General features: G+C 46.0%; 1 protein-coding gene and 1 long non-coding RNA gene across 4 annotated transcripts in view; one reads left to right on the forward strand and one right to left on the reverse strand.

Moving 5' to 3' along the window:
• RCAN3 (RCAN family member 3) overlaps positions 1-19,015 on the forward strand; it is a 108,494-nt gene extending 89,479 nt beyond the window's left edge. For 2 of the 3 annotated variants that reach the window (XM_061148217.1, XM_061148218.1), the window contains 3 exons: positions 8,861-8,951; positions 13,182-13,266; positions 15,686-19,015. In XM_061148217.1, coding sequence (XP_061004200.1) covers positions 8,861-8,951; positions 13,182-13,266; positions 15,686-15,827 — 318 coding nt within the window. In that variant the 3' untranslated portion in view covers positions 15,828-19,015. Of the gene's footprint in view, positions 1-5,232; positions 5,262-8,860; positions 8,952-13,181; positions 13,267-15,685 lie in introns of those variants that run through there. The other variant, XM_061148220.1, reaches the window with a different exon arrangement.
• On the reverse strand, positions 1,259-13,997 carry LOC133060627 (uncharacterized). Its single transcript, XR_009693792.1, has 4 exons — positions 13,396-13,997; positions 13,137-13,313; positions 10,400-10,613; positions 1,259-1,686 (listed from the first exon to the last, which is right to left on the reverse strand). It is a non-coding gene; the product is annotated as an uncharacterized LOC133060627 (long non-coding RNA).
• Positions 19,016-25,919: the final 6,904 nt, after the last annotated feature.

Raw genomic sequence — 25,919 nt, forward strand, 5'->3', positions numbered from 1 at the left:
GCTCTCAGTCAGTCTCAACCAGAACGCCCACTGGTCTCCTCCTCCCACTGACTCCTGGCACATCCTATGCCTCCCATTTGGCACCAGGCATAAGTCTGCCTTGTGACCACTTTCGTCTGGGATTTCTATCTGTAACTTTGTACATGAAAATTAGACTTGCAGGTCTTGGGTGGGAAGCTCCTTGAGGCATCTTTTCTATACAATGTGGGCCACAAAAATCAGAAACACAGGATGTTCAAGCCTGAAGTTGACAGGTGGGTAAATAAAACTTAATAGATGTGGTAGACCTGGAACCCAGACTTCCAGATCCACAGGCCACTGCCTTTTCCAAAGGACTTCAATATGATGTTAATCAGCCACCTCTCTGTGATCAAGGCTGGGCCAGGCATGAGGGGGATGATCCCCACTAACTGCTGATAGAAGGAGATTTTCTTAAAAGAAATAGTTTCATCCTCTTTGTCTGAGCTGTAGAGACATGATCCCCATGGCCCCTCTTTGAATCGTCTCAGAGCTGATGCAAGTCTAATTTTCATGTACAAAGTTACAGATAGAAATCCCAGACGAAAGTGGTCATAAGGCAGACTTATGCCTGGTGCCAAATGGGAGGTGGTGGGTGCTTGTTGAATGAATGACGGAAAGTGGACAGAACAGGTGGGAGAATGACTGAGCACAGTGGGTGGGTGGGTGGGTGGATGAGTGGATGGGAGGATGGAAGAGTAGATGGATACATGGAACAAGAAATGGGTGTCCTAATTTCTAAGAGCCAACTGCAAGGAACGTAGTCAGTATGTAATTGTGGCGGGGGGTGGGGGGGACTAAGTTCAAGGTAGTATGATGCCAGTTTAGCCCCCACCTTCGGGGGCTCTGACACACACAGGGACAGAGCCACGTACAGGCAGAGCAATTAGAGTGGGGGAGAGATGACATGGGACCCAATAGGAATGGAGGGTGTAGGAGGGAGCCAGTCTGGATTCAGGCAGACTGGGATCACCATGTACTCAACAGAGCTTTTGGAGGTTCTTAGCTAAGGGTCCCATATGCAATCTGCTGCCATGTCAAACCCCTCTGTAGAGTTCTCCCTGTTTTATTCCAGTCTCAACTACCTTCCAGGAAGGATTCCTGCCTTCCATCCTGAATTGTACACACCGTCTTCCCTCATCCAATATCTCCCGAGTCGATAGCTACAAAGAAAGATGAACTTTTGGAAAACACAGGTTCTTGAGATCAGCTATGAATGGCTGGTCCACACCCTAGAACCACAGGTGGAAAGGCCCTTAGAGATCATCCCCAAACTAGGCCATTTTGCAGGTGGGAAAATCAAGGTCTAGGGAAGATGATGACTTTCCAAAGTCTATGGCAAGTGAGTAATAAAAGGAAACCCATGTCTCCTGAGTCTTACCCCAGGTTAAGAATTCTTTAATGCTTTTTCCCTGCATACCCAGCAGCCCCCAGGCCCTACCAGTCCCATTAGGACTTTTGCCTGCTTGGGGTTGGTTTCACTCTTTCCTCTGTCTCTGCCCTCGGTGGAGATGGAGGAGAAGGTCAAAGTTCTGGATGTTCTGACGAGTCTCTCCTCGGATCCCCTTCTTGGGATATCAGCCTTCACAGTCTGGCTCCCTGACTGCTTTGTTCATACTTGAGCTCGACCAAGCACAGCAGACACTTGATCAGGTGGAGAACTGGGGGCTCCAAGAAGAGTAGGGGAAACAGGAGAGAAAAGAGAAAAGGAGCTAGGATGGACATTCACTGATCACCCACCAGCCAGCAGGCACTTTGTTCAATGCTCAGGTGCTCGGTTCTGTCTGAGTCTTTGCAGCCATGGACTGCAGCACACCAGGTTTCCCTGTCCTTCACTGTCTCCTGGAGCTTGCTCAAACTCATGTCTGTGGAGTCAGCAATGCCATCCAACCAACTCATCCTCTGTCGCCCCCTTCTCCTCCTGCAGGCACTGTGCTGGGCAGTTATAACATCTCATTTATTCTCAGAACCCCACAAGATAGGGAACGTTTTATAAATGAGACTGTTTTTCCTGTTTTATAAATGAGACCACTGAAGCCTAGAGAGGTGGCTTGCAGAGCTGGTCAGCAGGGATCCCAAGATTAAAACCCAAGACTTCCTGACCCCAAAGCCCCTGCCAGGTCCCGAGCTCCCAGACCGTGTGCTTTGTCACAGTGACACCAAGAGTTCTCGAAGCACCAGCAGGAGCTGGAGTTTCTCTCCGAAGGACCCAATCAACAAGGTCAAGGCTAACAGGAATCAGTGCAAAGTCCTGCATGTAAGTTCAAAAAGACAACTGCACAAGAGTGTCCTGGGGGTCTGGTTACTAGACCACAGCTCATCATAATATCATCACCATGCGTAATATAACTATCATTGCCTTCTAGTTCCAAAGGACTCTGAGTGTAGAAAGTCCTTTCATGTACTGATCGTAGGGCTTTGACTGACCATAAACAAGCACAAGATAAGTCAGGAAAAGGTGTCTCAACAGGGTGTGTGGAGCAGTGGGCTGTAGCTGCTTGAAAAGCTGGTAAGCTATTTGTTTGCATTAATCCAGTGTAATATCAATAGGTTTTGTGCCCAGTCCCTGTGCTAAATGTATCACATGTTTTATCTCATTTAATTCTCACATGACCCTGTGGAGTCTATAATTCTTGTTTTACGGATCAGAAAACTAAGAAGTGAAGAAAGTTGACCAAAGTCACGCAGCTAGTAAATAACTGAATTCAAGCTCAGATCTGATTATTGTCAAGAAAAATGTCATTCTGGACAGTTCAGGTCCCCTTTGGAGTCAAGCATACGGTTTAGGGTATTTTATTTAAGGAAGACACTGACACATAAAGAAACGAGGAACCTATTCATGAGGGATACTAAAGATGGTTTGAAGAAGCTGAGAATATTTATCCTGGAGAATAAAATCATCGGAGAACATATAGTTGCTGTTTTCAAGGGCAGAAAGCATCTCTACTTAGAAACATGTTGGATTCACAGGACATTTGTATGTGCTCAGTCATGTCTAACACTTTGCAACCCCATGGACTGTAAGTCACCGGGTTCCTCTGTCCATGGAATTTTCCAGGCAACAGTACTGGAGCAGGTAGCCATTTCCTATGCCAGGGGATCTATCAAACCCAGGGACTGAACCACCCGTCCTGCACTGGCGGGCGAGTCTTTACCACTGAGCCACCTGGGAAGCCTGACAGGACATTTACCAATCATTTGTTGGTTAAGTTCAAACAGACATACTATAGTGAAAGAAAGAAAGTGAAGTCGCTCAGTCGTGTCCGACTCTTTGCGACCCCATGGACTGTAGCCTACCAGGATCCTCAGTCCATGGGATTTTCCAGGCAAGAATACTGGAGTGGGTTGCCATTTCCTTCTCCAGGGGATCTTCCCGACCCAGGTATCGAATCCCGGTCGATATTGTAGGCAGACGCTTTACCGTCTGAGTCACCAAGGAAGTTCAAAGGGACATACTATAGCCAACTGCTATTGCCACCTACTGGTAGAAGGTAAAAATGACATGCTGATTTCAGCCACCATCACTGTTCCATTCATAGAACCTTAACTTTTTGTACGTGGAAGGGCTTTTAAAAAGGTCCATTGTCATGTGTAAGAGGTAATGGGTTGCCTCTGTGGGAAAAGAATTAGGACCAATGGGTTAAAATCACAAGGGAAGAGATTTTGGTCCCAGAATGAAAGTTACTTTTCTGACAATTAAACCATCCCACTAACCTAAGGGACAGCTTGGGAGTAGTTAGGTTTTTGTCTGTGGAAGAAACCAAGTCATGCTAAATCTCCCCTCTCTCAGAGGAATGAGAGAAATCAATCCAGTGTCCTGGCAGGTCTCAGGCATTCATGGCTTCCCTATTCTGAGTTATAGTTGGCCATTTGGGTAGGGGTCTGCCAGGCTTGATAGCATATGGGTTTTCTTATCCAGGGAGGAATGTCTAGGCTAGGTCAGAGAGAAGAAGGATACTGTGGGGGCAGAGCAGAAGGGAGGGGGATATTCTGGACAGGTGGCAACATTGATCCTCGCGTTATGACCTTATGGACTTCCCTGGCTTATGGCTTAGACAGTGAGGCATCTGCCTAAAATGTGGGATACCCGGGTTCAGTCCCTGGGTCAGGAAGATCTGGAAAAGGAAATGGCAACCCACTCCAGTATTCTTGCCTGGAAAATTCCATGGACGGAGAAGCCTGGTGGGCTACAGTCCATGGGGTCACAAAGAGTCAGACACGACTGAGCGATTTTACTCACTATGACCTTATACTTGACCAAGGAACAGAGAAGGACGGTTCAGCGAGTAAATGGTCATGACTCTCCATCTCTTCCCAAAATGACCTCTCACATGAGGCCATTTGTAAACAACCCAAGGAAACAACAGCTCCTTGTAGATTCTGTAAATGTGATTAAGGCTCTGCTGGAGACAGAGGTTCAGAGTATAGGCAAGGTCAGGTACCAGTCTGGGTCAGGGTTAGATGAAGAGCTCTGGCCTCTCTCTTCCACAGCCTCTGAGGGTCTTCTCATCAAAGCCCTACATTGATTTGGCCCCCAGATGCTGGCCATTGCACCTTGTGCATTCTCTGGAGAACAGTCTAGTGAGAGTTTATGGAGAAGGGGCTGTGAAATTAGACAAACCCTAGTTTGAATCCTAGCATAGCTACATATTAGCCCTATGAAGTTAGATTGATATCTTCTCTGACCTGGGTCTCAGTTTCCCCATCTGTAGAATGGGCACAGTGACTGTATTCTAATCAGACAGATATGAGGATTCAATGAGACCTCTCACATAAATCACTGAGTACAGTGCCTGGGGCACATGGTATATTATTATTATTATTATTAAATTAACCTCTGTCCATGAAGATCAGCCTCACCTCCCTGTACACCCCCCCATTTTCTGTGGCCATGGGCCCTGGTCATGGACATATTTGACACTGACATCTCTCTGCTGGACCTCACTTGGTTAACAAGAATCACAGGGGCCCGACACATGAAAACACCCACACCCTTGGCTATCAACGCTCCACCACCCTCCCTCCCACCTTCTCTATGTGGTCGGAACAGAGATGTAATTGAGAGCCCTTGGCCCTTAGATGAGGCAAAATATGCTCTGGGATTGCTCATTCTTCTCCCAGAAAGAGGAGCAGCCGGGCCCTTCTGAAAGGGAGTCCCTCCTGGAACCCGGCACCCAGGAGGTCACCCTGAAGGACCTGCGGAGGAGCCTGTGCCCTGGCGGCCCTAGACAGCTCCGTTACTGGTGAGTGTTGTATCTGTGTGCATGTGTGCGGGTTCCTGTAGTGACTGGTCTTGAGCCCCCATCCCCACCCCGGGTGTGTACCAGGGGCAGGTGATGCGGAGGGAAGGATACAGGCTTTGAAGTTTGCAGTTCTGGGTTCATTTGCCAAGCCTGCAGCATTCAGGCCATATGGAAAGTCTCAGGGTGCTCATGTGAAACAAGGGGAAAGGAAGACCTATTTTACATGGCATTTGCTAATTAAATCAGAGGATGGATAAAAAATATCTGGCACAAGGTCTTTGCACATGGCGGACACTCAGATGATGGCTTCGGTCAATTCTGTGCTTGTTGGTTTAACGGGGAATGAGTCCATGATAGAGTTTAGTTTATCTAGTGATTATGCCATGTCTCTCTCCTTAGGTGACCTTTGGTCAATGGCCACCTATTTGCCTCTTTTTTCTATTTTTAAAAGGAATTGTGGGTAACTCCCTAGCGGTCTAGTGGTTAGGACTCGGTGCTTTCACTGCCACGGGCCTGGGTTCAATCCCTGATTGGGGAACTTAGATCCTGCAAGCCACAAGGTGTAGCCAAAAAAAAAGAAAAAAAGAAGAAATTGTGAGAAAGCATTACTGGTGAGTGTGCTCAGCTTGATATTGGTGGAGACAGAAGCAGAGAGTTTAGGCAAACGCATATTAAAAGCCTTTATGTGCCAAGATAGGGAGTGTGTGTTGTGGGAGGGAACCTCTCCCTGGGAGTAGGAGTTGGGGTTGGATGGTTGGGGAAGACTTTTATGCCATGTTCTCTTATTGGTCCATACTTATTTTTATAGAAAGAATTTTTTTTTTTCCTGTTTTGAGCTCCTGTCTCTAATTGGCTCAGCAAATACTCACTAATACCTGCTAAAAATCCTAAGAGATACCCTTTATTGAGCACTTAAAGCACTTTTCATACTTAACCTTGAACCCTCAGTTCCCTTGGGAAAAGCTGCCTCCTTTTACAAACAGCAAACCCAGCTGGGAGAAGTTCAACCACTCACCCAGGTCCTTCCACCCACAAAGGTGAGGAGAGCCAGACTCTTTTATCTGAAGGAGGCAGAAAGATGTGGGGGGAAAGCCAAAAGCGGTCTCTAACTCAAGGACCTGACAATGAGCACGGAAAGTTGGCTGCCAGACGCAGAAGGGAGCCACCGGCCGTGGCGGCGCGTCTAATGCGAGGGAGAGCGGAGAGCAGGAGGATTGATTCTGTCTGGCGGGAAGTCTTCCTGGAGGTGACCAGGCTGAGTCTGGAAGGTTCCTTTTGGAGGGGGAGTGGGCAGCGGAGCATGGCTGGCAACCCAGGCCTGTTTAAGGTGGTCGGGAGACAGGAAGCTCAGCCAGGCGGAAAGGTTGGCCAGTGTGGGGACGTCAGAGGGGTCCTTCAGGGAGCCTGATTCATCCAAGTCCTGAGGATCTGGTTCCGGGGAGGAAGGGACAGACAAAGCGGGGCTTGGGGCTGTGACTGAGGCAGGACTTCAAGGCTTAAAGGAGGGCAGAGACAGACAAAAAAAAAAGAAAAAAAGAAGAAATTGTGAGAAAGCATTACTGGTGAGTGTGCTCAGCTTGATATTGGTGGAGACAGAAGCAGAGAGTTTAGGCAAACGCATATTAAAAGCCTTTATGTGCCAAGATAGGGAGTGTGTGTTGTGGGAGGGAACCTCTCCCTGGGAGTAGGAGTTGGGGTTGGATGGTTCACCTTAAAGGTGAAGGCAGAGCCCATCCTGTGGATCAGCAGACCCAGCCACGCGGGGTCACTCTGAGGTTGAGAATGGGAGCGCTGGCCGGGAACAGGTCATAGTCTCCAGAGCCACCAGCCTGGCTGCAGGTGACCCCGATGGAGGGGTGCTGGCCCCTGTTTCCATCACGAGCTGGCAGAGGTAGGGGACCTGGAGGGGGCCAAAGCCTGGGGCCGCAGCTCAGAGACAGCAAAGACCGGGAGTGACGTGGGAGGACGGAGTGGCCCATTGTCCCAGCGATTTGACAGAGGTTGTTGTGGGGAGCCAGGAGGCTGAAAAGGGGGTTGGAAGCAGCCAGTGAAGGCCTTTCACTGCCAGACGTTCGGGTGTGGGTGCCCAGGAGATGACTGTTTTTTTTGAGCCCGGGAATGCCATAATCAAACCTAGGGTCTCACTCTCACCAGAATGCGAGCTTCTGGAGGCAAGGAGTTGTTGGCCTTTGGGCCGAGTTCCACGTCTCGCTAGCTGGGAGAAGATGCTCTCTCTGCTTGGAGGGCTTTGCGCCAACTTCAGCGGCGTTCTCTCCCCTCTCACCCCACCCCCAGCCCAAACCACGCCCATCCTTCAAGGCCCATTCAGATTAATCTTCTTGAAGTCACTGTTCACAACCCAATAGTTCCTCTCACTGACTGCTTAATAATCATATATCATAGTTAGTTTTTTTAGCTTCTTCCCCCCACCCCCATCTTAAATTGTAAAGATTTTGAAACCAGAAACAGCATTCAGGCATTGTAGAGTGGCCAAAGTCTCACTGATGCCCTGGGTTCAGTTCTCTTGCGTAAACTTGGGGCTCCATGTGGTATTGGGAGCTTCAGTTTCATTAGTAAAATGGCAACAATAACCTTCCTCACACATTTTCCAGAAGATCAATTTAGATACTTGGTGTGAAACATAGTTAGGAGGAGTTGAATAAATATTGTTGAATGAATTGAAACTGCTTTGAAAAATGGAAGTCTTTAAAAATGTCAAACCTTATTTTTAACTCCCCATTGTTCCTTGTTCAGTTGCTAAGTTGTATCCAACTCTTTGCAACCCCATGGGCTGCAGAACACCAGCCTTCCCTGTCATCCACTATCTCCTAGAGTTTGCTCATGTTCAGATCCATTGAATCAGTGTTGCTATCCAACCATCTCATCCTCTGCCGGCTTCTTCTCTTTTTGCCTTCAATCTTTCCCAGCATCAGGGTCTTTTCCAATGAGTTGGAGCTCCAATAGTATATGGTAAAAGGCCTGATGTTTACTTGCTGCTAAGAGAAACTTGCCAACAAAGGTCCGTCTAGTGAAGGCTATGGTTTTTCCAGTAGTCATGTATGGATGTGAGAGTTGGACTATAAAGAAAGCTGAGCACCGAAGAATTGATGCTTTTGAACTGTGGTTGTCGGAGAAGACTCTTGAGAGTCCCTTGGACTGCAAGGAGATCCAACCTGTCCATCCTAAAGGAAATCAGTCCTGAATATTCATTGGAAGGACTGATGCTGAAGCAGAAACTCCAATACTTTGGCCACCTGATGCATAGAGCTGACTCATTTGAAAAGACCCTGATGCTGGGAAAGATTGAAGGTGGGAGGAGAAGGGGACGACAGAGGATGAGATGGTTGGATGGCATCACCAACTGAATGGGCATGAGCTTGAGTAAACTTCAGGAGTTGGTGATGGACAGGGAGGCCTGGCGTGCTGCAGTACATGGGGTCGCAAAGAGTCAGACGTGACTGAGCAACTGAACTGAACTGACTGAAGAGAAACTACATGCTTAAATATTTTCTCCAGTCACCCAGATGAAGACCAAAAGAGGTATCATACAGGGATTATAAAATGACTGGTTTTAACCAAAATTTCACCTTCCTTCTCAGCACGTCGAGATGACCACAGCCACCCCTTTGGGGGGTAACACCGTCTACTCACTGAACATGACCACCAGGGGAGAAGACTTTCTGTATAAGAGTAAGGGCAACTTGGCTTGGCGGCCAGGGGATCAAGGGCGGGACAGGGTTTGCCTTCAGCTCCTGGTGTCAAGGTCAAGGGCGTGGCCTCTGCAGACAAAGCGAGTGGGTCTCGATGATGCCATTTGCCAACTGCACGCACCTGAGCACATGACTTCACTGCTCTGGGCTTGTTTCAGCATCTGTGTTGTTGTTGTTGTTTAGTTGCTGAGTTGTGTCTGACTCTTTCGGGACCCCGTGGACCGTAGCCTGCCACACTCCTCTGTCCAGGGGATTTCCCAGGGAAGAATACTGCAGTGGGTTGCCATTTCCTTCCCCAGGGAATCTTCCTGACCCAAGGATCAAACCCGAGGCTTCTGCATTGGTAGGCAGATTCTTTACCACTGAGCTACCAGGGAAGCCCTCCTTATCTGTACAATGGGAGGATTAATGATCTGCCACATAGGTAGCTGTGAGGGCTACAAGTGATAATCCATTTGAAGAATTTAGAATAGCCTCCATGCCTGTGAAACATGATGATTAGTCACTAAGTTGTGGCCTGATGGACTGTAACTTACCAGGTTCCTCTCTGTCCATGGGATTTCCCAGTCAAGAATACTGGAATGGATTGCCATTTCCATCTCCAGGGAATCTTCCTGATCCAGGGATCGAATCCATGTCTCCTGCATTGGCAGGTGGATTCTTTACCACTGAGCCTAAGTACTTAATGAGTATTATTATTATTATTACTACCATTACTTTTATTTTCATTATGGAGTTTGGGGGCTTGAAGGGCAATGGAAATTTGAATCTCTTGTAAGATAGCCCTGCATGGGGCTTCCCTGGTGGTCCAGTGCTTAAAAATCCACCTTCCAATGCAGGTAGTGGGGTTCAGTCCCTGGTCAGAGAACTAAGATTCCACATGCTGTGGGGCAACCTAAGCTCACATGCCACAACTAAGATGTAATGCAGCCAAATAAATAAATAATTTTTTTAAATGGCCCTATACGAGTCACCTTAAAATGCAATGACTTTCATTTTTTGGGGGGAGAGCAAAAACATCCTGTCAATTTACAAAGAAGTCAGTGAATGTAGGTGGGAAGAGCTAGTCCTGGGGAGACCTTTGCAGGAACAAGAAGAGGGCTCCAGAGGAGAAAAGTGAGGACCACTCCTCAGAAAACCAACTGATTGTATTAGGTGAAGTTTGGGTCCATTTTGTACATGCATGCATGCATGCTAAGTTGCTTCACTCATGTCTGACTCTTTGCCACCCTGTGGACTATTCCACCAGGCTCCTCTGCCCGTGGGATTCTCCAGGCAAGAATCCTGGAGCGGGTTGCCATACCCTCCTCCAGGGGATCTTCCCAGCCCAGGGATTGAACCGACATCTCTTTCATCTCCTGCATTGGGAGGCGGGTTCTTTACCACTAGCGCCACCTGGGAAGCTCCCCTCCCCCATTTGGTACATACCTTTGCGAATGGAACAGGCCTCCCAACATACATGGAGCAGTGATAAGCAGTGATAATCAGCTCCAGACTGTGGTACTGGCAGCAAGCTAGATTCGTGGCAGGATGTGTCTCTTACATGGAGACCCGCTCTTGGGACGGGGTCTCACATGTTAGCCTGCTCTTTGCTGGGTGCAGAGACCTACAGAGGCCTGCTGAGGAGTGTCTCAAAACAGTTCTGAAGGGAAATGCAAAGCAGATAGAATTAGTGTCAGCAAGGTGGGACTAATAATATCAACCAGGCAATTTTGCCCCTTAAATAGGATTGCCAGATTGAGCAAATAAAAAAGAACAGATTACCAATTAAATTTGAATATAAGATAAACAATTGATAGATTTTTAGAATAATAAAGGATATATGTAATATTTCAGACATATTTTGAAATTTATTATTATTTATCAGATATTCTAATATACTTGGGTATCCTATATTATATCTGGCAACCCTACCACCGGAGATATTTGGCAATGCCTGAAGATATATTTGGTTGTCCCATCTGGGGGTGTGTGGGGAGAAGCGCCCCTGGCATCTAGTGAGTATAAACCAGGGATGCTGCTGAACACCCTTCAGCACAGAGAACAGCCCCCATGACAAGGAATCATCTGGCCACTGGTTGAAAAACCCACTGGACTCCCCAGGAAGGACAGGAAAGCAAGTTACTCCATGATGGATTTCCCACCCCCGCCATTTGTCCCTCCCAATCTTTCTTCCTATGAATAATTGCACAGGTCTTTTTTTTAAAGTAAACTATTTTTTGGCCATGCTGTGGGAGGCATGTGGGATCCTAATTCCTTAACCAGAGATCAAACCTGTGCCCCCTGCAATGGAAGCGCAGAGTCTTAACCACTAGACTTTCAGGAGGGAAGTCCAAAAGTAAGCTTTTTATAAAAGCATTACATACATGCAAAAAATGGCACAAATGATAAGTGCATAGCTGGATAAATTTTCGGAGTGCACACAGCTGTGTGACCAGCACCCAGATGAAGGAGCAGACCACCATCGGTGTGCCAGAATTTCCAGTGCTCCTTGCAGTCATTAGCCCCTGCCCACTCATAGGAACCCACTTATAGGAACCCACTCTTCTGATTTCTACCACCATAGATTAATTCTACCCTGGTTTTGAACTTTGTATACATGGAATCATGTATCTGTATCTTTTGTATCTGACTTCTTTTGCTTAATGTTATGTTTGTATGTACATATTTTAATGGTTGTACATATTTTACATATGTACATGTAAATCCATGGCTGATTCATATCAATATATGACAAAACCCACTGGGAAAAAAAAAAAAAGAAAAAAAAAAAAGAATTATTGTATAATACTTCAAGGGATAAGTATACCATATCTTTTTTAACCTTTTCCATATTTAGCATATTTATAATGTAATAAGCATTTTCATTTACACAGCTTTTTCTTTATTGGGGATTATTGCCTATGATCAATTATCCAGAATCAAATAGATTGGTTTAAAGTGTGAACCTTTTTTATGATTCTTGATACTTTCAATATCAATTCTGGCAAGGATATTGATCTTGAACCTAAAATTAGAAATTGACATTAGGACTGGGTGCTGATATTGAAAGTAGAATCTGAGATGTTAAGCTATAAGGACATTCATTATAGCCTTGTTTTTAATAGTGTAAAATTGAATGCAACATAAATATCCTCAATAAAGAACTGGCAAATAAATTATGGCCAGCCAAACAATGGAGTACTATACAACCTTCAAAAGTCATGAAGAAAACTATATACCTATATAGCAATATGGTCAGGATATTTTGTTACAAAACAGTTTATGGAACATGGTTCCATTTTTATCAAATGCATATTTTTCCATATTTATGAATATTTTCTTAAGATAGATTTTTAGACAGGATTATTAAATTATTGAAAAGATTATAGATATTTAATATGTGTATATGCAAAAATATGATCACACTGGTGAATGTATACATATGTAGACTCTCAATGGTTCTTGGGGCAATGAGGTCTTATCCTCCCCTCCTTTTTGGCTTATATTTATATTACCAAAATTATCTACAGGGGCTTCTCTGGCAGTCCAGTGGTTAAGACTTCAAACTTTGAATGCAGAAAAAAACATGGGTTCAATCCCTGACCAGGGAACTAAGATCCTACATGCCATATGGCACAGCTAAAATACACATATAAATCTACAAAAATTACATATTGCTTTTATATTATGAAAAAGAAGCAAGGATGTTTTGTTTCATGAAAGAAGTTTGGAGTTATGTTGGGGATGATAAGAGCAGGACTGGACCTACAGCAGGATTTTGGCAGGTAATGTGCCGAGGGCCCTCACACACACAGCAGGTAGCCGTGCTCTGCTACCCTAGAGCGATTCTCTTCTGGGGTCAGCAGTGAGTGTTCCAGCAGTGAGTGTGGCTTTCACGCCTCTCCTCAACCCAGTGAGGATGCAGGGAGCCACTGTATGGGTCTTGGCGCTCACCTTCCCAATCCTTCTTTGGATTTCAGTTTGCACACTAGCCCAGGCTTCCCCGGTGGTTCAGACTGTAAAGAATCTGCCTGCCATGCTGGAGACCCAGGCTTGACCCTTGGGTCGGGAAGGTCATCTGGAGAAGGGAATGGCTACCCACTCCAGTATTCCTGCCTGGAAATTCCCTGGCGTGCTACAGCCCATGGGGTCACCAAGAGCCACACGTGAGTGAGCAACTAACATGTTCTCTGCACATTGGCCATCTCCACGCCTCTCTTCCTCGTAGGTTCTGGAGCCATCATTGCTGCCGTTGTGGTGGTTGTCATCATCATCTTCACCGTGGTTCTGATCTTGCTGAAGATGTACAACAGGTACGGAATGCGCTGGGCTTTAGAACCATCTGGTCCCTTCAGTGATGCTAGAATGAATGGAAGCTCACGTTTGTAGTTGCCTGTTATCTGCACAGCAGTATCTTTGAGTCCATTTTCAAATGCTCTTACCTTTTGTGGGTCCTTTTTTGATGTTTATTCTACTGGAAGAATAAACTTGACTGGTGGCTCAGACGGTAAAGCATCTGCCTGCAATGTGGGAGACCCAGGTTCTGATCCCTGGGTCGGGAACATCCCCTGGAGAAGGAAATGGCAATCCACTCCAGTACTCTTGCCTGGAAAATTCCATGGATGGAGGAGCCTGGTAGACTACAGTCCATGGGGTCGCAAACTGAGACCCAACTGAGCGACTTCACTTTCACTTTCACTACTGGAAGAACTTCACAGTGGCCATAGATTTTTGTATTTAGAGAAGTATTTTCGATATACAATAATGATAATGACAGTGGAAGTGTCTCTAAATAGACATTGCTCCAAAGAAAACACACAGGTGGCCACACTCAACATGACTGAATATTAGAGAAATGCAAATCAAAGCTGTAATGAGGTCGAGTTACACATGTATCAGATATACTTAGGGTTGCCAGTTGGTAAGGAGGGAGGGATAAATTGGAAGATTGGGATTGACATATAAATACTATTCTATATAAAATAGATAATCAATAAGAACCTACTGTATAGCATAGGGAACTCTGCTCAGTACTCTGTAATGCCCTATATGGGAAAAGAATCTAAAAAAGAGTGGATATATATATATATATATATATAGCTGATTCACTTTGCTGTACAGCTAAAATTAACACAATATTGTAAGTCAACTATATTCCAATAAAAATTTGAATTAAAAAAAAACCTATAGTGAGGTATCACCTCATACTGATCAGAATAGCCATCATTAAAAAATCTGCAAATAATAAATGCTGGAGAGGGGGTGGAGAAAAGGGAACCCTCCTGCACTGTGGGTGGGAATGCCAATGGTGCAGCCACTGTGGAGAACAATATGGAGGTTTCTTAAAAACCTTAAAATGAGAGTAACCACATGTGCGCGCCAAGTTGCTTCAGTTGTGTCCAACTCTTTGCAACCCTGTGGACTATAGCCCACCAGGCTCCTCTGTCCATGGAATTCTCCAGGCAAGAATACTGGAGTGAGTTGCCATTTCCATCTGTTCAGTTCAGTTGCTCAGTCATGTCCAACTCTTTGCAACCCCACGGACTGCTGCATGCTAGGCTTTCCTGTCTACCGCCAACTCCCGGAGCTTGCTCAAACTCATGTCCATTGAGTCGGTGATGCCATCCAACCATCTCATCCTCTGTCATCCCTTTCTCCTCCTGCCTTCAATCTTTCCCAGCATCAGGGTCTTTTCCTGTGGGTCAGTTCTTCATATCAGGTGGCCAAAGTATTGGAGTTTCAGCTTCAGCATCAGTCTTTCCAATGAGTATTCAGGATTGGTGTTCATATGAACTAGCAGTTCCACTCCTGGTATATATCCAGAGAAAAACCATACTTCAAAAAGATACATGCACCCCAATGTTCATAGCAGCACTACTTAACAATAGCGAGACATGCAAACAACCTAAATGTCCATCAACAGATGAATGGATGAAGAAGATATGGTATGCATACAGAATGGAATACTCCTCCATGTAAAAGAATAAATAATGCCATTTGCAGCAACATGGATGCACCCAGAGGTTATACTAAGTGAAGTAAGTCAGAAAAAGACAAATATCATATGATATCATTTATATAAGGACTTCCCTGTAGCTTAAACAGTAGAGAAAATGCCTGCATTGCAGGAGACCAGAGTTCGATCCCTAGGTCAGGAAGATCCTCTGGGGAAGGGAATGGCAATCCAATCCAGTATTCTTGCCTGGAGAATCCCATGGACAGAGGAGCCTGGCAGGCTACAGTCCATGGTGTTGCAAAGAGTCGGACATGGCTGAACGACTAACACACACACATTATTTGCATATAGGATCTAAAATCTGATACAAATGAACTTATTTATAAAACAGAAACAGGGGCTTTCCCTAAGTGTGGCTAAGACACCACACTTCCAATGCAGGGTGTGCACTGGTCAGGGATTCTTTTTGGCAGTGTGGCCTAAAATGAAATAAGTAAATAAGATAAAACTGAAACAGACTCATAGACATAGAAAACAAACCTATGGTTACCAAAGGGAAAAGGTGGGGGTCGGGGGAGAGGAATAAATTAGGAGTTTGGGGTTAGCAGATACTGTATATAAAATAGATAAACAACAAGGTCCTACCGGATCACACAGGAAATTATATGCAGTAGCAGTATCTGCAGTGATCTCCTCGCTGGAGCTGTGGTTACAGAGCCTGTTCCGCAGGGCACACAATGAGGAAGACTCAGCCCTGTGTGGGTATCTCATTACAGGAAAATGAGGACGAGACGGGAGCTGGAACCCAAGGGCCCCAAGCCAGCTTCCCCTTCTGCCCTGGGCGCAAACAGCAACATCAGCCAACAGCCTGCAACGGTGACCTTCAGCCCTGTTGATATCCACGTGGAGGCTCGGTGACGCCCACGCTGGTGCTGGCTCAGCCACCAACCAAAGAGCCTTCAGTCAAGACCAAGAAGTACATTTCTCCTCTGGCAGCTTCACGATGAGTCCCTTCCGGTCAGGTTGACTGGGGCATCTCTTACTCAATCCCTTATGCTTCTGGTGACTCCCAACCCCATCCTGCCCAACCCCCGCCCAGCTTCATCCGTATCCCTGCCGCCACCCTTCCTAAAAGCTCTGCTACGTTGGGAATCCACTGATGTGGGTTTAGCTGTCTCCCCTAAACACAACAGCTAGACAGACAGACAGGTAGGCAGGCATGCAGGTAGCCCAGGTGTCTTCTGGTTAGGAGTCAGGAGTCAGGGCATGCTCCTGAGAGTCATGGGGTCTGCCTGGGGTCATATCAGAGGAAGGGCCCTATCCATAGCTTTGCAGCCGGAAATACTCGATCCCATAATCAGGCACAGGGGAACTAACTGGGACTCACTAACCAAAACTCAGCTTGTTCATGTGCAACTTGTTCTAGAACTAAATGAACACTAGCTAGCTTCTGACAACTGATCTGCACATTTCTCCATCTTTAAGAAAGGTTATAGAAAAAATTGAATTCTCCAAAAGTGTCTACATCTTTAGTAAAGAGTCAAAGTCAAGGACACAGGATGACCTTGGGAAGACATGGGAAGAATGGCTCTAGGATGAGAGCGTATTGCAGTGTCCACGGGCCAAGAATGAGCCTGGAGACTGGCCAGGGCCCCTCCCACCCCAGGGGGTGGTGTGGCTGGGTTAACCTTGACTCGGGCTCATTTCTTGGCGTCCCTGTATTTGGATTCTGAGCAGTCCTCACTCTCCAGTTACCACCTTACCTCCAAGGTCAGGTATTTGGAGACTGATTAGATTACAACTCTATTTATGTTACCTCTAGCCTTCCTGGTCACTTTACAAAGATTCTGGATATATTCAAAGTACCATATTCACAAACCATTCCCCTGGACAGAACTTATCTCTTTGACTCCTTAGCCTGGAGAACAGTTGAAAAAGGAAAGAATTTGGGATTAAAGTGATCTGTTTTCTAAGCCCCACTTCCTGTTTGTGAGACCATGGGAGAGTGACTTGACTCCTCCCTATTCTGTTTCCTAACTTGAAATGGAATAAAGTCTGCCCCACTGGATAACAAGTCAAGCACCTAGTAAAGTAGCTCAGGTGGTGCCTGGCACCCAACAGATGCGCTCTAAATGGGAACCAGCATTATTATCATGAATTTCTTCCATTGCAAGACATACGCTTGTTCCCATTTTAATGATTCTGAAGTCAGAATATGTTTTAAAATTGATGGACCCATTAACAAAGTTGTATTTTTTTTCCTCTCAAAAAGCTGGTTTTTTTAACCAATTGTACATTTTATAATTGACAACATCTTGGAAACAAGGTAATAAATCTGTATTCTGTTACAGAAAGTGACACACTCTGACCTTTAATCTTAAATTCTAGGAGTCTCTCCTTCTTGTAGTCAGATATCCCTTTCGAGGGAAAACTGAGTATCTTGGAGGTAGGAAGACTGACCCAGAGTTATAAAGCTCCTGTCATCCCACTATAGAAGTGCTCACTTCAGATTGTCTGGAGAGGAACCTTCCTGGCAGTCCAGTGGTTAATACTTCACACTCCCAATGCCGGGGGCATAGGTTCAATCCCTGGTCAGAGAACTACGATCCCTGAGGGCCATGTGGCCAAACACACACACACACACACACACACACACACACACACACACACAAGAATATGTCTGAAAAAACACTGGCAAATTCTTTCTTCCCAGACATCTCTTCTCCATCCTGTGTTTAAATATCCACCAGACACTTTGCAAGGTACTTTCATATAAATTTTCTCCTGGGATTTGTCTTTCCCAGTTACCCTGGGAGATGCTATTTTTTCCATTTGCCACTGAGAATTTCAAACTCAAAGAGAAAAAATACTTGCCAAAAGTCTCACAGCTAGTAAGTTGCAAAGACAAGACTCAGATCCAGGTCCAGATCCAGGACCTTGACTCCAAGGTCCATCTTTGTATTGTTTCACACTCTTCCCTAACACCCTGGCTCAAAGAATGTGGATTCTTCTGTGCGTTGAACAAGAGTAGGACAGGTTTATTCATGTGTCTGAGTGGAGGTCAGGGTCTAGCTTCCACAACAAAAGTGGGGTAAATTCACTTTGTTAGCTTCTTTGGGCTTCTGTAGCCAAGGGGGCCCTTTCCAAGTCCATCCAAGCTCTAAGGAGTCCTGCTTCATTCCCCCTACCATTTAGTCTCAAGGAGCAAGGCATGAGATGCCTCAAACCAGGGCAAAGCCATTTAAGGACTCAAGCACACATAGATATGTTTCCCAAAAGTATTTTGCTTTAAAAAAGAAAAAAGTTGGACCATAAAGAAGGCTAAGCACCAAAGAACTGATTTTTTCGAACCGTGGTGTTCGAACTCTTGAGAGTCCCTTGGACATCAAGGAGATCAAACCAGTCAATCCAAACAAAATTAACCCTGAATATTCATTGGAAAGACTGATGCTAAAGCTGAAGCTCCAATACTTTGGCCACCTGATTCAAAGAGCCGACTCATTGGAAAAGACCCTGATGCTGGGGAAGATTGGAGGCAAGAGGAAACGGGGACCGCAGACGATGAGATGGCTGGATGGCATCACTGACTCAATGGACATGAATTTGAGCAAACTCCCGGAGATAGGGAAGGACTGTGTGCTGCTGTTTATGGAGTTGCAAAGGGTCAGACACGACTTAGCAGCTGAACAACAAAAACAACTCTAAAACCAAACTCTTCTGCCCACAGTGGAATCTTCCAAGAAAAAAAAGCGTATTCCTCTAGTATAAATGAAAGTTTGGAAATGGAAAAGGAGGGTAGAGAGGTGAGGGGGAGGCAAAGAAAAAAGGATTGTTGTGTTTTGGTTTTCACTGATGACCATGAACTCAATAAACGTCCTTAGGGCTCCTGTGTGCCAGTTGAGGTGCTACTACACACAGTAAGCATGGTCCCTGCTCCCAGGGAGTCTGCAGCTGGCCTCCTGAGACAGGCATCTTGCAACACAGTTGTATTTTGTTTCTGACAGGTGCCTTTCCACACTGAGCAGGTGGTGCCTTATTTGGCTACTGAATCAAAGAAAGATATTAAATGCTTAAATGTCTAAAAATAAAAAAATGTTTAAGTCAAATATTTGTTGAGTTGATTTCAATTTGGAGCTAACAAATACCTTTTCTGGAAACTTTCTTTCCTTGACAATGTAAACAGGATCCTGAGGGAAGGCCAGAGCTGCTTCAAACATTGCACTCTCAGTTCTGAAGGATGGTGGAAAAGGTGGACTGCTCTGTGAGCTAGAAAACTTATTAACTTCATTAAATATTACAAAGGGAATTCCATTTCACAGTAGGCTGAGATGCCAAAGTTTGGAGACCCCTAGGAGTGGAGGAGACATTAGAATGGAACCCAAATTACCAATAATGATGTTTACCATTAATTAAGCTCCTCTCTGTGCCAGGCATAGGATGAGTCCCTTCTACCCACTAGCTTCTTTAGCCGTTACGACTCCCATGCATAGGGTGAGCATTATTTCTATTTTTTGGATGAGGAAACAGGTGCAAGTGAAACAGGGAAGGGGGCAGGGCACAACCTTCAAAAGAATGGTACAGTCCAAGGACACGACATAAACTTATTAGAACTAAATAGGTTCAAGATGGTGGATTTGTCAACTTCCACTAAACCTGGAGCCTCAGTATGCATTCATTGTAATACGTCAGCAAGCTAAATGACACCCTCACAGTTGCCATGACAATTTCCAGGCAGACCTTAAAGGTCAAAAAGTGGTTGATGGCCCAATTCCTGGAAATCTCCACCCCCTTCCCCCAAAGAGCTGAAACACTTCTTCCACGCATTAGCCTATGAAATTACCCAGCCCATAAAAGCTAACCACATCATATTTCGAGGCCACTCTTGTCTTCTGAGATGATTCACACCCTCTGTGCGGAATGTATTCCTCTCTAAATAAATCTACTTCTGGCTTCCCTGGTGGCTCAGATGGTAAAGCGTCTGCCTACAGTGCGGGAGACCCAGGTTCTATCCCTGGGTCGGGAAGATCCCCTGGGGAAGGAAATGGCAACCCACTCCAGTATTCACGCCTAGAAAATCCCATGGACCGAGGAGTCTGGTGGGCTACAGTGCATGGGGTCGCAAAGAGTTGGACATGACTGAGCAACTTCACTTCACTTCACCTATTACTTTGTCTCTCATTGAATTGTTTCTGCCATGAGACATCAAGAATCTGAACTTCCTTAAGTCCTAAAACCAGATGTGTGATCTCAGTTGGAAGATCATGGATTTTGGCTGGATTTGAGCCCCTGCACCTGAGTTCAAGTCCTACTCTGAGATGAATGGTCTCAATATCATTGACATTTGTCCTTTTGGTGATGTTGACTTCATTTGGCTGGTTTAATGATTGCTGCTGCTGCTGCTAAGTCACTTCAGTTGTGTCCGACTCTGTGTGACCCCATAGATGGCAGCCCAACAGGCTCCCCCGTCCCTGGGATTCTCTAGGCAAGAACACTGGAGTGGGTTGCCATTTCCTTCTCCAATGCATGAAAGTGAAAAGTGAAAGTGAAGTCGCTCAGTCGTGTCCGACTCTTAGCGACCCCATGGACTGCAGCCTACCAGGCTCCTCTGTCCATGGGATTTTCCAGGCAAGAGTACTGGAGTGGGGTGCCATTGCCTTTTCCAGGTCTAATGATTAAATCGACACAAAACAGATTAACAGGAGAAAAAGATTAATTCATATGTACAGAGGTCAGAAATGAGACCTCCGAAGTGAACAAAGCAGGATATTTGTGCAACATCATTTTTGGTTCATTGTGAGGGGCTTCCCTGGTGGCTCAGATGGTAAAGAATCTGTCTGCAATGCAGGAGACCCTGGTTCGAACCCTGGGTCAGGAAGATCCCCTGGATAAGAAAATGACAACCCTCTCCAGTATTCTTCCCTGGAAAATCGCATGGACTGAGGAGCATGATGGGCTACAGTCCATGGGGTCACAAAAGAGTCAGACAAGAGACACAACTCAGCGACTAAACAATAGCAACAACAGTGAAACAGAGGCTTGGGCTTGGAGTAGCCGATGGATGAAGAAGTGACAGTATTTGTTTACACAGTTTTATTAGCCTGGCATTCCCTAACTCTGCTGATAAGGATGCTCTCTCTCCTCCTGGTAGAAGGAGGATAGCTTCACATGGGAGATTTATTTCCCACTATCAAGGAGAGAAAGGGACGTTAGGTTTTTATAAATATCATTTTTTTTTCCCACCAGCTGTTTCCCAAGCAACTTTAATTCAAAATAATCAAGAAGCCATTGTGGCATATCTTGGGGGCAGGCTACTCTGAGCACCAACAGTGACCATTCTTGTGTTTGGGAAAACTTCTACTTAAAAAGAGGTAGGTTCATCTCCTGCTATAAAAGCTGGAAAGGCCAGATGTTCATTTTCTCAGAGTCCCTTGCAGTTAGGGCGAGGACACATGACCTAGGCTCTGCTAATCAGACACTCCTGCCACAGACTTCAAATCCAGAGTTGGCAACATCAAGGGATAGGAACTGTGCAGAATCTGCTCCGGTGGTAGGTGTTGGCACCCTCCACTTCAAGGGGCAGCCACATCAGGGATTCGAGCTGCCACATCAGGCATTCTTTTCTTTTTTAATTTTTCTTATTTTTGCTTTGTGTTATTAATTAATTTTATTTTTGGCTGTGCTGGGTCTTCGTTGCTGTGAGTGGGCTTTCTCTCGCTGCAGCGATCGGGAGCTCCTTTTCAATGCGGTGCACGGGCTTCTCCTTGTGGTTTCTCTTGCTGCAGCGCATGGACTCGTCTAGGCGCACAGACTTCAGTACTTGTGGTGCACGGGCTTAGTTGGCTCAAAGCATGTGGAATCTTAGTTCCCAGAATGGGGATCAAACCCATGTTCCCTGCATGGAATCCCCTGAACAGGCAGATTCTCAACCACTGGACCACCGGGAAAGTCCCAGGGGGCATCCTGGAGTCCAGCCCCGGTGCCCGTTGGACTTGGCTGTGTGAGCTCTACCTGACAGCCACAGCCGCGGGATCTGTCCCAAACTGGTTCTATAGTGTAATTTTAAGCATCATACTTGGCATCATACCTGTGAGCCTGCTTCTGGCCTTCTAGGAATTCTAGCAACTACCTGATTCCTTTTTCTGCTCAAGAGTCACTTCCTGCTGCTTGTAGCTAAGTACCGTGTGGCTGTGGGGGACTCAGGTCTGTGGCCACCCACGTGGTAAGTGGCTGGCTCTAGAACCCAGGTCCCCAGAGCTCTCTCTCTTTCCATGCAGATGCTTCCAGGTGTGTGATCAAAGGATCCCAAAGTGCCATGAGACCATAGAGGAGGTAGAGTTACCATCAATTCCTCTTAACCCAGAGACTATGTGACTTTTTGAATGCTATTGAGGGAGTATTTTAAAAGTACATGGAAGAATGGGTAGGATTTTTTAAAAACTTTTTAATTGAAATATCACACACACACACATACAATGTGTGTATGCAGCTCAAAAAATGTTCACAAATTGAGCACACTTGTGTAACTGGCATGCAAATAAAGAAGTAAAGTATTCCCAGCACCCTAGCACCTCCCTCTTCCTCCCACCCTACTCACCGCCCACAAGGAGTACCCACCATCCTACCTTGTTCCACCATAGAACGACTGTGTCTGTAAGTAGCATTACAGTGTAATCCAGAACTCTTGTTTCTGGATTGTTTTGCACAGCATGGCATTTGTAATACGGGTTCATCTCGTCACCTGTAGTTGAAGAGCATCAATTCTCACTGTGGTAGTATTTCATCATGTGACAAAAATTATGTTTAATTTTTTTTTCTTTTTTTTTTTTGGCCTCAACATGCAACATGTTGGATCTTAGCCCCACCTCCACCCCCCAACCCCACTCATTGGAAGAGCAGAGTCTTAATCACTGGATCACCAGGGAAATCCCTCGTTTTGTTTTTTAACTTGTTTATTTTTAATTGGAGGATAACTGTTTTACAACATTGTGTTGGTTTCTGCCATGTATCAACATGTCAGTACGGTTTTAGCTTGTATTCCCTGATGATGAGTGGAATTCCCTGATTTTCATGTTTATTGGCCATTTCAATTTCATTAGATTTCCTCTTTCACAAAGTTGCCTTTCCATTTGTCTATCCACTGTTTGTGTTTTGTTGTTTCCTTTTTTATCATTGACTTGCTGGAGTTGTATATCTGTTCTGGATATAAGTCCTCTGTCATCTTATGGCTTGCCTTTTAAAAAACTAACCATTTTTTTGGTATGTAAATTGCATTCCATCAAGTTCACCCTTTTAAAGTATGCACCTCAGTGGTTTTTGGTATTTTCACAGAGTTGGGCAGCCATCACCACTATCAAATTCCAGAAGACGGTTGGGTTCACTTATTCCTTCTCTGTGTCTCACCTTCATGGGCACTGGAGAGGCGAAGAGGGTGGGATAGACGTCACTGAACTTCCCGAGTAGCAGGAAAGACAATTAAACAAACACCTGCAAATGGATGGAACAGTTATGCTTGTGATAGAAGAGAGTTCAGGATGTTGTGGAAGCCTCTTGCTCGGGCACCTAGCTCAGCCCAGAGGTTGGCACGTAGGGAAGAAGCTTCCTCGGTTGAAACAACATCTGTGTGAAGACAGAAAGACTGAGTAGGAATGAGCAGGGGAGGGTGGGAGGAGAGGAGGAAACAAAGAGAGCCCTGGTGGAGGGAGAAGCTTCAGCTGAGCAGGTGTTCAAGGAAGCAGTGGGAGATGGGTGAGGGGAAGAGATGAGGGGTTCCAGGATGAAGGATCTTCGGGGCTTTGCTGTTTAAAGGCAATGTGGAGCCATGGAAAGTGCTGGAGCATGTAAGTGAGCAGATCAGAGCTGTGCTTTATGGAGATGGATCCTACTACAGTGTGCAGAATGGACTGGTGTGGGAGAGACCAGAGGCTGGGAGGACAATTTTGAGTCTATTGCAAGAAGTAACAGGAGCGTCTGTTAATTTTTAAATGCCTTTTCTAAATAACCCTCGAATTGTGAAGTTTTGTTCTTTTCCTTGTTTTTAAGTAGCTATTTGTGGGTGTGCAGTAACCCAACAAAAATGTCTCCAGGAATCGTCTCGAGCCCACTGGACGGTAGCACACAGCGGGGCATTGTGTCAGCTCTGTAGCCCTTTGTCCTCAGACACTCACTCCCTGCACAAAAAATTTCCTGGCAAACAGGCGAATAACTGTGGTTCAGTAGATACTACTGTCCTGGACTCTGATGGTCTGCCCACGTTCAGGAGGAGCAGGTAAAAACAAAATGACCTTCAGGTCTCTAGTGACACAAAACCCTTGGTCTGATCACAGCCCAGGTATTAGCAGAAAGGGCCCCTTCCCGGCTCAAACTCAGTCTCTTGAATTGAACAGTACCTGGGACCCCAGATGCTCTTTAAAGATGTTGCAGTGTCTTAATTGATCTCAGAGAAACAGAGCAACCAATTCATTCATTCTTTCTAGCTTTTCAGTTCTTGTCTTAGGAGGCATATGGAGTAAAAGAGATAGAACACATTAATGTCTGCGTATTCACAGCATTGAATGGAAGAATTGTGAATTTGGCAGTTTGCTGTGTATAATAAAGAACAGGAGGGGAAAAAAGGGTGTTGTTTTGTTTCGTTTTATTCTGTGTGTTTGCTCCTCCACCCTGCCTGGCCTCCAGCAGAGACAGCTCCACCGTTTTCTCCAGGTTATAGCTCTGTCATCCTTGATTTTCTGTTCTCCACTTCACCCTGGCCTGCTGCAGTCCATGGAGTCCCAAAGGGTGGGACACAGCTTAGCAACTGAACAACAGTAACAACATCACCCTGAATTCCCACTCCTGCTTTCTTCTCCACCATAGACACTCCCTTTAATTTTTAAAATTTATCTCATTGAAAACAAATGAGCAAAAACTTTCCATTGGCCACGCAGGTCCCTCCTGGCATTGGGCCACATCTCTGCTTTCCCTGATACAAAACTCTTCCAAAGTGCTGGGGAACAGTCTTGGGAACAGAAAGGAATGGCGGAGTGACCCATAGAAGAGGGCCTGAGTGTAATAAGACCGACCCCGCACAGGTATAGAGCTGAAGGTTAAGTGATGTCACTGCCTCTGTCCCTCTGGTCAGCTCGGTGGTTGGAGGCCCGGGGGTCTACACTGGGTGGCCATGGGGCTGCTGATGGCCAGACACGAGGGTCAGGGAGACCTGCATGAGGACTTCCATGGTCACGGCTAGACACCCAGGTGTGGCTTTCCACCCAGGACACTCACAAGAGCATCCAGCAGAGGCACACCCATGTCACAGCCATGGAGGATATGCCCCGTGCCCCTATTTACCACTCCCGTGGCCACCTCTCCCACAGAGGACGTGGATATGACCGTGAGCACAGCCTATGCACTGGGGCCACAGCACTGATCTCTGCTCTGCAGCTGCATTTTTCTTTCCCTTCCTTATCCCCAAGGAGTCCAGTTCCCCCAGCATCGCTCTCCACCCTCGATCTTATTCGGTTTTGCTTGGGGTGGGCTCCGGGGAGAATGATGTCTTCTGGCACCTTGACCTTCCACCTGCTCTGAAACCTCATCCCCCTCCACTCTCTGGAGCACCACGGGAGGTCCTCTCTGTGTCTCGAGACAATGGGTCCTCAGGAGAACTGTCACCTCTTTGTGAGACATTTTAGAAGGATCGGCACATGCTCTGATCACACATCGAATTCACAGACGTGGAAGATGGGTGGGTGGGTGGGGGGAATCCTCTGAAGGAGAAGCAGAGCTCAGAGGAAGAAGAAAAGGAACTGGGAGCTGGGTGGTCTCAGGTGAGCAGAGGGAGGGGCACAAGACTCAAAGATGGGGCTGCAGACCCCAGAGAACCAGAGGACAAACCAGGTTCAGACCTGTATGCCTTAGGCTGAATCTGGCTGCCGATTGGCACCAACTTCACAGGTGGTCTGGAAGTCCAGAGCTGACCACAGCGGACTGTCCTGCTGCAGGAAGTGCCCCATGGAGTTGGGGACTTTGCCTTGT

The sequence above is a fragment of the Dama dama genome, chromosome 8 (assembly GCF_033118175.1).
Source record: "Dama dama isolate Ldn47 chromosome 8, ASM3311817v1, whole genome shotgun sequence".
Taxonomy (NCBI): Eukaryota; Metazoa; Chordata; class Mammalia; order Artiodactyla; family Cervidae; genus Dama; species Dama dama.